Below are 14,719 nucleotides of genomic sequence, written 5' to 3' on the forward strand. Positions count from 1 at the left end.
AGTGTGTGTGTTTGTGTGTGTTCATGTACATGTTGCAGTGTGCTGCTCTAATGCTTGGTCAATTGAAACAGGATGCGCAGGTGTATCACGCTCCCTGTGTCTAGGGAAAGCCTCTAGTTTTCCCTGGGCAACATTATCTTTTTTTGTCTGTTAAACCAATGTGTTATGTCATAACCTCAATCTGAATAAAGCTGTTCAAGTGAGCATGACTTTGTTACATTCAAGGCTCCCATTTGTTAGCCCAATGTTATGGAGGTTGTTACTCTGAGCAAAATGACTGTTGCAACTGAGGCTTTGGAATCTAACTAATTTTTGCAAAAATATTAAGGAGTTTAAAAAATCTTGTCCAACTGGGTTGGAAACTGAACAGAAGATTAATGAAACTTTTAAAGATGAGACATCCCACAAAGCGCAAAAATGAAATCACTAACAACTGTATGCAGATTTTTGACCTGACAGTTAACATTTCAATGTATATTAACTATTACATATATGCTAGGTTTTCATTACAGTCTCTAAAAGCACATATGAGATAACAGAAATCTTACAGGTGTAAGCCTCACTGGATCGAGAGATTGAGAGATAAAGCATGGCCTGGGCACTTGAACCAGTCTCCTGGAGAGGGGCTGGGCAGAATGCAGCTCAGGCAGCGGCTAAAGCAAAAACTTGGGTGAGGGAAGAATTTGTTGAGGTGATGGAAAAAGAAGCAGAGTCTGGGGATGAGGGGGATGACTCACCCATCAGTGGGATTGAGGTCACTAAGGTAGTCTAAACAACTCCTTGGTGGCAGGGCCCCTGGGGTGGATAAGAGCTTACCCATCCAGTCTACATGTGCTTTGTGGACTCGAAGAAGGCATTTGACGATGTCCATCATGGTATTCTGTGGGGGTGCTGCAGGAGCATGTGATGTAATAAATGAGACTCCGGTGGGTGTTGGACTTCCTTGGGGCTGCCCCGTGTTACAGATTCGGTTCGTAATTTTTATGGACAGAATTTCTTGCCTCAGTCAAGTAGTGGAAGGCTTCCAACCTTGGTGGCCTCAGAACCTCATCTCTGCTTTTTGCAGATACAGTAATGTGGTCCTGTTGGCTTCATCAGCTGGTGGCCTCCAGCTTGGACTGGAGTGGTTTGCAGCTGAGTGTGAAGCAGTGGGTTTGAGAATTAGCACCTCTAAGTCTGAAAGAACAAGCTTGCAGATACAAGCGATGGAAATTAGCTTCCTCCAAAGGGTAGCTGGGATCTCCCTTTGAGATAGAGTGAGGAGAGCAATCATCCAAGAGAGGCTCAGAGTATAGTATAGTCGCTACTCCTCCACATCAAAAGGAGCCAGTTGAGGTGGTTTAGACATACTAGGATGCCTCCTGGGCGCTTCTTGTGTGAGGTGTTCTGGGCATGTGCTATCAGGAGGAGGCCCTGGGGCAGACCCAGTACACCCTGGACAGAATATATGTCTGGGCTGGTCTGAATAGGCCTCAGTTTGTCCTCAGTTAAGCTGGAGGAGGTGGCTGGGGAGAGGGAGGTTTGGGTTTCTCTGCTTAGGCTGCTGCCCCTGTGACCCGGCCCTTGATCATACCTGTCAAGTCTTGTAATAAAAACTAAGGGTCACACATGTTATGGGAGTTTCCCAGGAGAAACAGCAAAGTGGGAAAGTACTGGGAGATGTTACTGAAATGCTGAAGAAACCTGGAAAAAAAAAACAGGGTTGTTGGCAGGTAACAGCCAGTTTTGAAACTCTCGCATCTACGAGCACCGTTTTGGAGCCACAACCAAAGATGCTGCTATGAATCGTTCATGTTGGTTTTCTTTTCTCTAGAACAGGCCAAACTACAGTACAGTGGACTTCCAGCTGAAGGCCTCCAATCCCAAAAAAAGAGGACTTAATTTCATGTGATTGTTCCAAAACAGAATTCACAGAGACTCCCTGCTAAAGCATTCGCCTTAGGATTTTAAAAGAAAAAGAAAATGGATAACTGTGGATTGACATTTGTCAGCAAGCACAGTTGGTCATGGGTGAACATAAAAAAAAATAAAATAAATGATTTATTGATGGACACTAATGTTTTCCAGCAGTAAAAACACTTGGATAATCAAGTTATGGTGGATATTTGGTCATCGACCACCAATTCAAGCTCACTAATGTGTGATTATATACATGTATAACAAGTTATTTTAATTATTTGAGAAAATATTTGACAGATTAATTAGCAAAAAACTGAAAAAAAAGCTAGTTATAACTTAATGTTTTGTTTTCATAAAACATTAGCTAGCAGTTCCCTGCTATTTTACTTTCATTTATTAAAAGCCAAGGAAGTTATTTTGGTCACCTTCACTTCTTACCAAATGCAGATCAGAAACCTGTGCACCCCACATGTTGATTTTTGTATTTTTTTTTCAAATTAATTTATTTTTTATGGATTTGACCCTTTGAGGTTCAGTAAAACACAAGCATCCTAAAAGGATAGGACCTTTATCGGAGGAAAGTGTTTGAATTTGATTTGAATTAATTTTAGTCTCACCAAGTGAATGTGCCCTTTACTCTGTTAGTTTAGAGTTTTATGTCAAAGACGCTACGTCACATAGCCTGTCAGTAGAAAATGAATACACAACCTATTTGTGCAGACAGACGTGTGAGTGAGTGTGTGCTGCTGTCTGTTTGGTCCAAGGGGAAGGTCAAAGATGAGGATGTGACTCATTATGCGGCATGGACTCTTAACAACAACAAGTGACACACTCACATAAGATGGGCTTGGAAGGAGAACAATGAAATTTGTTTCTCCTGAGTGAAAAATATTAAAGTATTAAAGAAACGGGAAGGGGCTAGTTTACTGCTATATAAGGTGACTTTCATTTTCTTGATGCTGGCTGTAAGTGTCTTACACAGTACAAACTGTTCCCTCAGCAAATAGAAAGGGTTCACTTACATTTGTGAGTGAGGAGGCTATCAAAGGATTCAGACCATCGAACAACTTCATCCGTTGATAGTCTGACGGAGAGAAAGATAAAGAGAACTGCCTTAGTCAGATGCTAATCAACCACTGTGCTTTCATGCATTTTGAGCACTCAGCTGTCTTGTATATACTCATATACTTGAAGGGCAGCTGAATTTAATGCATGATTAATTCCTGCTCATAGTCATTCTTCCTCCTCAAGGCCATAAAATTTCAAATACCAGGTTACATTTACAGAATAATGCCAGGGGAGAGGAGACAGAAGAACAATAGCTGACCTGTGTTCACATTATAATACCGTTTATGAAACAGTGAAAACATGGTTGGGTAATGCTATCTACCAGATTGACAAGATGCATTAAAATGATTATACTCTTCCACATTAGTATAGCATGTGGCTCACTGGGCCATTTGTCAAATACATTCTTATGAACTCAATCTGAAATATTTTAAGCTGTTGCTGCCAGTTTCTTTAGTGAGGATGTTTTAGGACACCTGACTGTGTGACTTGTCTTTTTTTTTGTCAAATTTTTGACAAAAATGTATATAATAACATGCTACGGGAAAAAAAGGGGAATTTGTAGGCTGGATTAATTCACATGGCTTGAAATCTCTTTGACTTATGTACATTTATACCCTTATGTATCCAATGTTAAACTTTTGTTATAGCCCCTAAATACAGTAAACTTGACCTCATAATATGTCAATATACCAAGAGTAATTTTTTTGAGTGTATGATGATGTCATAATATCTGTTATAGATCTTCGGGGGCCTAAGGTGTATTTGTGTGCCGATTTTGGTTGGGTGGGCAAACTAACACCTAGACAGAGATTTAGTGTGGCAGTAAGATTACACTGATTATAGCAGGACATTATGCAGCTTAAGTTATCTCCTCTGTTAAATGCCAAGACTGCTTCTCATAAAAATGTTGCAACTATGTTGCTGACATACTATCCAAACTGAGAGCAATAAATTACATTAATATCCCCCCAAATAAAAAGAAGTCTTAAAAGTAAATTTTCCTTAAAAGGTCTGACAATTTTTGGCAAACTCACTTCAGACACCTGGCTGTGGTCTCGTGGGCGGGAGGCAGGAACTCAGAGAAGTCATTGTAGGAGTCAGATTTGTGGGACAGGCAACCTAGTCTGGTCTTCATGGTGCAAATCCTGCTGAAAAAAAACCCACAATGCTTAATGTTCTCCACCACTTTTTCTTCTTTTGGTCACACCATTTGACAAAGAAAACACAACTGCCGTCCATCCATTGAATATTATGCTTTCTCCTTAATTTTGCTTACAAAATACTTGTTTTGCTACTTTGCAAAAGAGTTTCTTTTGTGCAGTGCCACTTTTTATGTAAGGCCATCCATATCAGGGCACAGGGCTGCACCTGTGTTCGAAAATCATGCCCAGTATTTTAATCCATCCACCTCACCACACTCCTCCACCCTGCCCCACTTGATCCCCTTGCCCCTTCTTGGTCTTCCCTGTGCCAGCTCATTCATAATATCCAGGAAACCCCGTTACTATCCAGAACATTGCCATTACATTCTTGCTGTTGCCAAGTTGGCTAATCGTATGTTTTGTCTTCATGTAGTTGGGCTGTTCCTTTAGGTGATGTATGTATAAGTTCTTAAATATTGATGGATGACCCGCTAAATAAGCTGATCATGAAGAAACAAGATGCAGACAGATTAGGCCAACTGAATCCACAAGAGACGACTGAACGTGGACAACAGGTGCAACTCCATATGCAAAGGGCCGATTCCATATGGCTCTGCCTCATTCAGAATGGAGCTTCAAGCATCACCGATACCCAACTTCCCTGCTTGACAAGGTGTTTTGGTGCAGCCATGTAATGCAGAGTTTTCACACAGTACAAAGTTTCACGATGGCTGAAAAATAAAAATTAATGCAACAATTACTCTTATCATTTTACCAGCATTATTAAATGATAAAAACAGCAGCATTGTATTTTTGCAGCTGTAGCAGCTACTCTGCTCATCATCTAAATTATTACCATTAAACCGATCACTGTGTTAGGGGAACAACCAAAATAAATAAAATAACCTAAAATTGGGCTTATTTATGTTTTCTAAATAAACTGGAAATGTCATGTTTATGGTATTTCCAACAAGGATCACCATGTAGAGACGCTTTAAAAGACCCACTGTGTATGAAAAAAAAAATCAACTTCACTCTCATGGACATTTGACCACAGTGAAATAAACCATACCTCCATCTCTCATCACAGTCTGTCCTGTCTCATTTGTACACTGCTGCTGCCATGTAGAATTTGTCACTGTCCTGCCTCTGGGACACTTGGGTCACTCCAGATGGAGCATGGTTTAAAGATGTGCCATCAAAGCCCAAGCAGTTTTATTTATTTATTTATATATATATATATATATATATATATATATATATATATATATATATATATATATATATATATATATGGTCACTGGAAACAAGAAAAACAACCAGTTTGTCTACATACGCTATATGAACAAAAGTACTGGGCCACCCACACATTACAACTGTAGAAGCTGCTCTGCCATGGATGCCACGAAGCTCCCGGCATACAGTTTTTATGCTGATGTTAATGCCAGAGGAGGTTTAGAACTCTGGAGTTTTTTGAGATAGAAGGGTGTTGGTGACTTTTATGCACTTTTATGTACCTGAGCACTTGTCGACCCCACTCTGCAAATTTATGTGACTTCCACGTTGCAACAACAAAGTTGACCATATCTAGGAGGGAAGAAATTCCACAAACTGTTTTGTTGCAACAGTGGCATCCTCTTACAGTACCATACTAGAATTCAGTGACTTCTTTAGAACAACCTTTTCTTTCACAAATGTTTGTTAGGACAGACTGCATGGGTAGATGCTTGATTTTAGGCACCTGTGTGACTGAATTTAAAGATTTAAAGATTTAGAGATGGAGTCCAGCACTTTTGTCAATATAGTCTACTGACAGTTTACTAGATAACTAAATTACTTTTGTTTTGTCTGTAGTACAACTCAAGTAAGATCATTCTTTACTTACTTCCAGCCTTTAAGCTTATCTAAGTTAAATGGCTGCTGACTGTACCTCACACATTGGGCTATAGACTTTTAAAAAGTAGAGGCCTCACTGCCTTAAAATGTCCTCTCACTTTGTAGCAGTGTTACATCTACATGTTTGTTTGGCCTTTCTGATTGTCCTGTTATGTAAACATTTCCAGAGCAGTCTATTCTATTAGATGCTGATGAGCTTGAAAATGACTAAAACAACTTTTGTGTGTATCTGTTCATCCATCCTTCTTCTACCTAGCATAAAAAGCCATTATTTTTATAATTATTCTTTTTTATATTTATAATTATTCTCTTGAATGATCTCAGTGCAGCAGGGGAGTTGGAGCAATAGATTGTTTTGATGTTTGGACCTTGAATTGGGAACATTGCATGAAATGTACTGTTCATTAACTAACCGAAATCCAATTGCTGGAAATAATGGGCTTCGTCCACCACATGAATTCCAAAGCTATTTAAAATTTCACTTTGTGTTCTCTATCTGTGACAGAGTGTTTTGAGGTGTTGCATGCATGTAAGAGAGTGTATGTGCACTTATGTTTGGGCTGCACTAATACATGAGGTTTGCAGTATTGATATTTAATGAAAATTGTTTAGTATTCTGCTTTGCCATTAGGTGTAAGAGGTAAGTCAGTGAAGCACATCTATGCTCACAGAGGAGAATGTGTGGTTACAAAACCATCAACGAAAACTGCAAAGTACTGCACTGACAGATATTTGTTTGGGTTTCAGTTAAGAGTTAATGTTCTGTCAAAAACCTTTTCTACTCACCAAGCGTAACTCTCCAAAACCTGTAGGCAGGTTGTTTCAGATGCACTGTAGATGTGATACAGCCTGCCCCAGAAACGCCCAAGTTATATATTGGATGTTATGCATAAAATAAATCCACTGGACTAGAAAGGCAGCTCATGTGTCATCTATATGAGTCATAATCTCAAGGTGCACTTAACACAAGCGGAGTAATGAAAATCTATTTTCAGAGAGGACTGCTAAAATAATAGGTAGGGATAATTTAAGCATGGTAGAGTATATATAGACTTTGAGTTAGCTAAATATCACTAGTGAGGGTGGAGCTGTACGTCAGTAGTCAGGAACAGTATAAATAACTGTTGTTAGGATGACTTTCTGATGCGAGGATAAGTATGACACTCGAACCACTACAATTACTGCACTGGATAGTACAGGCTGTGGGGTTGAGGGGAGGGATGGGGTCATAGTGCAAAGGGCAGGGTACCCAGACAGGTTGCTATAATCTAACCCATGGATGTCTCCGGACTGGGAGGAAGCCAGAGTTGGTTCATCCATAGATGGACCCAGAGAGAGTCCATGCGAGCTTGGGGAGACAATGCACACCCTTTAACCAGCCAGTGGATTCAACCCCAGGAGCTTGCTGTGAGGCACCAGTGCTAACCACTGCCCACCATAATGAAACAAAACAATCTTGTCAAATTTAATGGCTGTTCTGGAGCCTTACAGTTCTTCATTTCTAAAGTTTTCATTTTGATTTGTCACATAGTTGAAAATTCCGTAAAAGCAGATGAATATAAGCAATCTGCTAAAAGGTTAAGTACTCAGTAATAATAGGATCGGTAAACTCCAACGTCTGGATAGAAATGGACATTTGTCAAGTAGGATTCATCTTCCAAGGATCATAAATATACCTACCAGATATAATTGGCTAGCAGAGCAATGACTGAAGCAATGACTTTAATTATTGTAGGGTCTTTACCTTACAATATGAGGCGACTGTTTGTTGTGATTTGGCGCTATATAAATAAAATTGAATTGAGAATGTGTTGATTTGTTCTGTTGTTGAAGTAATGTAATCATTAAATCACAAAATTCAATTTATTTTTTGTTTCCATGTTTTATTCAGGTCTGCTTCATTTTCCAGTTCAATTGAAGGAATAATGCATTTCTATTTGGTACTGTCTTTTATTAAATTCAATTTGGGACTACTTATTCCTATGATTCACTGCACTGTAACAACATCGTCATTTCTATTCCATTTTAATCTTGACTTGTGATATTAAAGCGCACAACTTTGCCTCATATTTTCTCAATAATAAAACAATACTGTTTATAACTTACTCCTTGGCAAATACTTTGCCAAACTCTTTGTGGCAATAAATATGTAACATAATCAGCTAATTCTTCAGTAAGTCTCTCATTCTGCAAATGAACTCCAACTCCACCATCATGGGCTACAGCTGATGGCTGCAGTATTTGTTCTGTTTTACTCGCTAGCTTGGAATAGTGTAATGTAATGGTGTACTGTCAAGAAACAAGATCTACCAAGGTTAGAAGCATACGTGGGGAGCATCTGCAATTGCTTATTTACTGGATTGTGAATTTTAATCAAACAATTATGATGAGGAGTGACGCAAGGCTGTTTTGAGCTGTAGAGCTTCAAAATAAGAAGTAGAGAATAAGAATATGAATTTTCTGTTTCTTCCTGTAAGCAAGTCCATTCAGCATATTGAGAAAAAAACTGTTTGCTTGGCCTCGGCTTTGTTGATGTATTTCTTTTCCAGTAATCAAGCTATGCTTTTAAGCTGCAGAACAGTACAGTCATCGAAGCATCCCCTTTATGAGTGATAAGTGGAAATTAAAGGTTATTTCATACAGATTGCATAATGCATCAAATATATTGCCTTTAGACTGCAATTAGTGTTTTAAATTTAAACGCATCTGGTCATGAATTCATATTTGACACTAATACATAAGCATTTGCACATTAGACAGCAGCTTGCATCCATTAGTACTGGAAGCAGGAACCATGTATTATGATCAAATTTGTTTTGTTTTTTTTGTGCCAGCATGTGCCATTTTTAGCAGGCGGAGGCCATCGAGTGAATTTGATAAGGAGAGACACATATTGATAAGCTTGTTTGGTGAGTGAGAAACTGTCAGTAAGACGGTAACAGATGCCATCCTCCCGCTATTATGCCTTCTCTCCCCATCTCTCCTCCTCTGTTTAGACAAATCTGTGTGTCTGTGGCTGTTGTGAGGTACATTCTTCATCTGCAGGATGATGCGGACACGTGCTGCCGCTACCACTGAGCTATTTATAAAAACCCCTGACAAATCTGGGTAGTCAGGAGGAAGCAGTGCATGTTCTATTCAGCCATGCAGCAAGGCTGGCTCCTGGAGGAAGGAGACTAAAAACGGCAACAGCACTCGAATGCCTCAGATACACACAAGTACGCGTCATGAATCTGAAAGTACAGGAAGCATCCGCTAGACTTCCAGGACGTGAGATGCCTGGTGGGGTTGGTGGATTAGGATGTTAAAATGTAGATCATGGAAGTTGTGTCTGTGTGCGCGTGTGTATGAATATTCTTTGATGTTACCTAACTTGGTGCAATGCAGGTTTTCAGATGTCTCTCCCATGTCCTCATTTTTGTATGCTGACAAGAGACGCTCTGCATTTATATACAGTGCATGTGTGCAGTATTAACTTACATGCAGAAAATAGGTTTTAAAATAAATTCTGTATTAATTAGATCGATGTACATATAGCAAATTCATCTGAATATTCTCTCCCAGGCAACGAGTGCATATACTGGTAAAATGCATTTGCTTGGTACTAGTAAGTGGACAGTATTGATTAAACACCTACTATTCTAAACACAGCACGACTGTGTGGAGTACATACGGTGCCCTGGTGAATATGTCGGCAGTGACGTTGCGTTGACGTTAAAAGCAGAGTGCACGTGTGTCAGGTCATCTCTCAAGTTAAGAGAAGCTAATCTTATGCACAGGTCACATCCCTGTTCCTGTTCCTGTGGAGTGCAAGTAAAAATAGCAGTCTGTCAAGTTAAAGTTTTATACATTGCTCTTACATTTTCTTCCTGCTTCTGAGACCATTTCACAGCATACGTCCTACTGTTTGAGCACTCTGTCGCACTAAAGGAGAATCGTACTTTATTCCAATCGTAATGTGTTGTCCATTATTGTGATTCGAGGTTTTGATTTTCCACCTTAGTTTTATCTCTTTTTGTTTGGCATTAGTCTGTTTTAATGATAGATCAAATAATTCTGCTTCTAAAGTGCTATACTCTAAAAATTAGGAAATTATCATTTTCCTATAATACTGTTTCACCTCCTCAGTGTCATCAATCCACTGTCATTGTTCCTGGGCTGCTGGCCCACCGTTTTGTGCTTTTGTTTTATTCCTTAATATTCTGTTTAAGGTATTATGTTGTGTTTCTTTTGTTAAGCCCCTGGCTTAGGTTTAGGTTGTGCTGGTGTCCTGTCTTTGTGCTTAATGGTTAACCTCTGTCCTCATGCCAAGTTCTTGTGTCTTAGTCTTGGTCTGTGTTTCCACTTCCTGTCTTATTTTGGTAGTGTCTTGTTCCTTGTGCAGTATGTACAGTATTGCTTCCCCCGTCTCGTTAGTGTGATTGTGTCTGCCTGTTTTCCCTCCCAGCTGTTTCCCATTGTCTCATTACCTAGTGTGTGTATATATTGTCTGTGTTGTGGTCAGTTATCGCAGGTTGTTGTCATCTGTTCCATGTGTGGTGGTGTTTGTTGTGCCCATGTTTTGCCAAGGAAATCTTAAGTTCAGGATTCTCGTCTTTTTATTTTTGCCCAGGAAGGGTTTTGTGGTTTTGGTCTTGACAAATAAAGACATTTTAATTAACTTCTGGTTACGGAGTCCTGCTTTGGGGTCCTATTCTGCCTGTCAGACTGTCCATCATGACATTAACTGTTTATCCAACTGGAGTGCTGGGGGACATCTGGCCCCATGGACGTGCAGTGTGCAGTACACACTGCAAAAATCAAACTTCAAAATGTTTACGTAAACCTTTTTTTCTTTCTTTTTCTTTTTTTTTTTTATTAAAAAAAGATAAAAGTTCAAAATAAAAAAAGAGCGGCTAAAAAAATAAATTAACCATATAAGCCAACCCAAAATATATACATTTCCCAAACTAGGCCCAGTGTTTGTGGGTAGGTGTTAGTTCCAAATGCTTAGGAGGACCCACATCATCCTGTCTCTCCCCTCAGCCCCAACCAGTCGCAGCAGATGACTGCCCCTCCCTGAGCCTGGTTCTGCCGAAGGTTTCTTCCTGTTAAAAGGGAGTTTTTCCTTCCCACTGTCGCCAAATGTTTGCTCATTGTTGTAATTTGGTGCTATATAAATAAAATGGAATTAAATTGTGTGCCATGTCCTTTGAAATCAAGCAAGAGGCGTCTATCGTGCCATAAATCAAAGAAACAATCTTAAATATGCCAATGTTTAGGTTATTCACAACACTGCTTGAAATAATGAAAAGCTATCTCACTTTTATCAGGGTGACTCAAACCCCAAACTAAACTGGATGTCAGTAAATTTGTCTCTCTGAAAAAAGACAAAAAAAACTTACATCATGAGGGGAACTCTTAAACTAATTACTGAGGACACGAGGCGTGTTAAGCTTGTTCCTGAATGGTTCATGTGTAAAATTAACCACTTGCTGTAGTTCTATTTTTGTAAATTATATAATACGGACAGTTTTTTTTGCTCCTCGCCTCAATCTGTCCTTTTCAGTTCAGCATAAAGTAACAAGGTAACGTGAATTCACATTCACAATATAGACATCCTGTTGTGCTGGTAATAATGTTATTAATAATCACAATAAAGAAAAACATTTGAAATACATAGATTTTGTATTATATACATATTTAATATATTTACAATGTGCGAACAATATTTATAGTGTTTATACAATTTTACTTCTATTATTCCTTTCAGTCTCAACAAGACAGTTAATAAAAATATAAAACTTTTAAACTAAGTTTTAAATGCAGTTTAAAATATTCTTATTTTGTCAACCACATCTGGTCTCAGTAACAACACAATACCATTTGATTGCTTCCCAGCAACCCTACAAATCCAGACAGTAACTGGCATCCACACATCCCGTAATTAATGAATCGATGAGTTTCTTAATTACTCCACTCACTCACTGTCAGCCTCATTCTCCCTCTCCTTTTCACACTCGTTAAAGAAAGAATAGAGTTGCTTGTGTTATCCCTGCGGCACTGATGCATGTTTGGTGATTTGCTTCTGTGGCACTGTGCAGCCGTGATGTATGGGCTTCTTGTTCTTTAGAGGACAAGGAGTCAAAAATACTGTTTTAGTAATTAGGACTAAGTATGGCAAGAAAATCCCACAAAGTTCTGACTGAAGTAGCACATACTGAAAGGGGATCTTTGAGTAGCCTTTTACATAGAGTACATAGATAGAAGGACAAATACTACCATACTTCTAATACTATACTTAAATTTACAATAGAGATCCCCAGATGACTGAAAATCTCTCAAATACTTGACTGCTGCCAAATGTCACAATAAAAGTGCAACTGATTGTCTAGCTCTACTCTATTCATTCTGTGAGCCAGTTTTTGCTGTTTTCAGGCTAATTAAGATGCACTGTGACTCAGATGACAAGTTATAAGGGTGATTGCTCAACAGTTCAGCTTTGGCAAGTCCATCCATGTCCCTTTCCTCTCTGCTGCAAACTTGTCAGATCTGAGGCTTGAGTCAAAAGAGAACAACTGTGGTTTTGCACTTGCGCCTTTGCTTGTGTGTATTTGTGTACACTTGGCCATGAAAGCGGAAAACCGACTGCCCAGAGTCAGAAGTATGTGTCAGACCATCTGATGTGTCGCCACTTTTAGCAACAACAGAAGGAGAAATCAGGGCCGATTTTGGGTTTATTGCTGGTCTCAGGACAGGACAATCCACAACACGCACCGCCCTGAGGAAGTGTTAGCTGCCACTCGGTTGTGGAAATGTCTGCAGCCACAAACAAAAAGCACTAATGTTAATGAAAGTTTTTTTTCTTTTTTTCCCCGTGTGACTTTTCCCAGTGCCAGAGGACTGTGGTTACAGCTTACAGTAAAGAGTCCTCTGAATTTGAGGTAGTCTTTCCCATAGAATTGCATTATATTACACTGTGGCATGCTTTAATAAATAATATCGCAAACTTCGTAATAATGTGAGTGTAACGAGAATCAGGCCCCTGTCAAGTAAATTCTTCATCGCGTCAACAGACTTCAACAGAAGAAAATTCTAAGTAAACTGTGTGGACAGCACTAAATGCTCCATGGTAAATGCAGTATTGAGATAAATGATGATAAAATACAAAGAACTCTGAAGTAATCCAGTGAGCCGAAGATACATTTATAAACTGAAGTTTGACCCTTACTATTTGCTTGGTGCATTTTTCTGATTATTTTCATTCTCATTGGTTTCATCACTTTACTGAAACATACTTACGACTGATAACTAAGAACGCAATGGAAACGGCTTCACAGGCCACTTGGGGTGCATAAGGAAAAGTGGGCCTACAGTATAAACATCCACAGCCATGAGCAAAAGTTGCATGTGCAGTTGTTCTGATGTGTAGCAAATCTTGATATTATTGCAAAATCAGCAAAACAATTGTTGTTTTTATTATTATTGCTATTCTCTTATTTTGTGCTTGTGTATTTGGTTAGTCATAAATCTACTAGCTGAAAACCTATAAATGATCTTCCCTCTTTTGTCCCATAAAATAATTCAAAACAGTTTGTGGTATAGTGGTATTTTTAGAACTTTTTTTTTTTCTTTTTTTCTTTTTTTTTTTGATTATTTCTTTTCCTTCATTTAGAACTTAATAGTGATTTAATTTTGAACTTCCATACATTTTTCCAATTTTAAAGTAATGAGCTCAGAGACATATTACTAAAAAACTAGTTAGAGATCTAAAACTTTCATCTGGTGAATCACCTTCTGTAACTCCATTGTTCTTCAGTCCTCTGAGGTCTGCCTGAGAACACCTGAGCTCATTACTCACTTCACAAGTCAACCTGGGATAAAAACTGCCCTGGGGCTTTTCAGCACATAACACCCTGTTACTATTTTCATCTTCCTTCTAGTCAAAAAGGTTAATTCGTGTACGGTTAGATTATTGTCACTCCCCCGCTGCAGGCTTCTCTTTATCTGGTTATTGTGTGGAAATATAATCTGTGTCCACTTCACAAGCTTCAGTGGATTATAACTTGATCTCAGAAAGAATACCAATGTACAGCACAGGCCATATGAGGGTACAGTACATTATCTGTTATTGCAGTTTGTTTGGGATCCTGAAAAAAAAAAAATCCAATCTACTCTATGATTGCTACTATGCATTTCACATTGAACAAATATTTAATGGCATGCAAAATTTTGGGGGAATGTTCACCCATTTTTCCTGAAAGTGCTTGGAACTTATTCCAGGAAAGGGCTAACTACAAAGACTTTACTATCTTCTTATAGCCTTCTTCTGCAGAAAAAAGTGGTTGCAGAAACCAATTATTTGTTAACCTTGGAGATTTGAATCACCCGATGACTGTGAAACCAAATTAAGGGTTCACACCTTGGTAAAAAGTAGAGAGTTCAATTCTTCTTGGATGCCAAAATTCTTCATATTGATTATGGTGGAGCCATAATTGCATGTCTTTGTATAGTCCAACTCTACTTACTTAAGTTACTTAATTAGAACAATAAAAGTTAGGACAGAGGGGTTGCTGAGTCTTTTCGATGCCAGTGCTTCAAGGGCAGGCCATTCTGTCATCACAGAACAGCGGTAAACCCAATCAGGTATTTATACTTACAGTGTTGAGCAGGACTCCCTGGCAGAAGAGATATTGTATGTCAACAACACCATGGCTAAAATGAGAATAAAT

General features: G+C 38.8%; 1 protein-coding gene across 7 annotated transcripts in view; it reads right to left on the reverse strand.

The window, feature by feature from the left end:
• LOC115778823 (regulator of G-protein signaling 8-like) overlaps window positions 1–14,719 on the reverse strand; it is a 60,032-nt gene that overhangs the window by 9,705 nt on the left and 35,608 nt on the right. For 3 of the 7 annotated variants that reach the window (XM_030727162.1, XM_030727160.1, XM_030727158.1), the window contains exons 2-3: window positions 4,005–4,115; window positions 2,922–2,983 (exon numbers count right to left, since the gene is read on the reverse strand). In XM_030727162.1, the coding sequence (XP_030583022.1) occupies window positions 2,922–2,983; window positions 4,005–4,105 (163 nt within the window). In that variant the 5' untranslated portion in view covers window positions 4,106–4,115. Of the gene's footprint in view, window positions 1–2,921; window positions 2,984–4,004; window positions 4,119–9,681; window positions 9,724–14,719 lie in introns of those variants that run through there. The other 4 variants (XM_030727164.1, XM_030727163.1, XM_030727159.1 and 1 more) reach the window with 2 other exon arrangements.

Source organism: Archocentrus centrarchus, chromosome 4 (assembly GCF_007364275.1).
Source record: "Archocentrus centrarchus isolate MPI-CPG fArcCen1 chromosome 4, fArcCen1, whole genome shotgun sequence".
NCBI classification, from domain to species: Eukaryota; Metazoa; Chordata; class Actinopteri; order Cichliformes; family Cichlidae; genus Archocentrus; species Archocentrus centrarchus.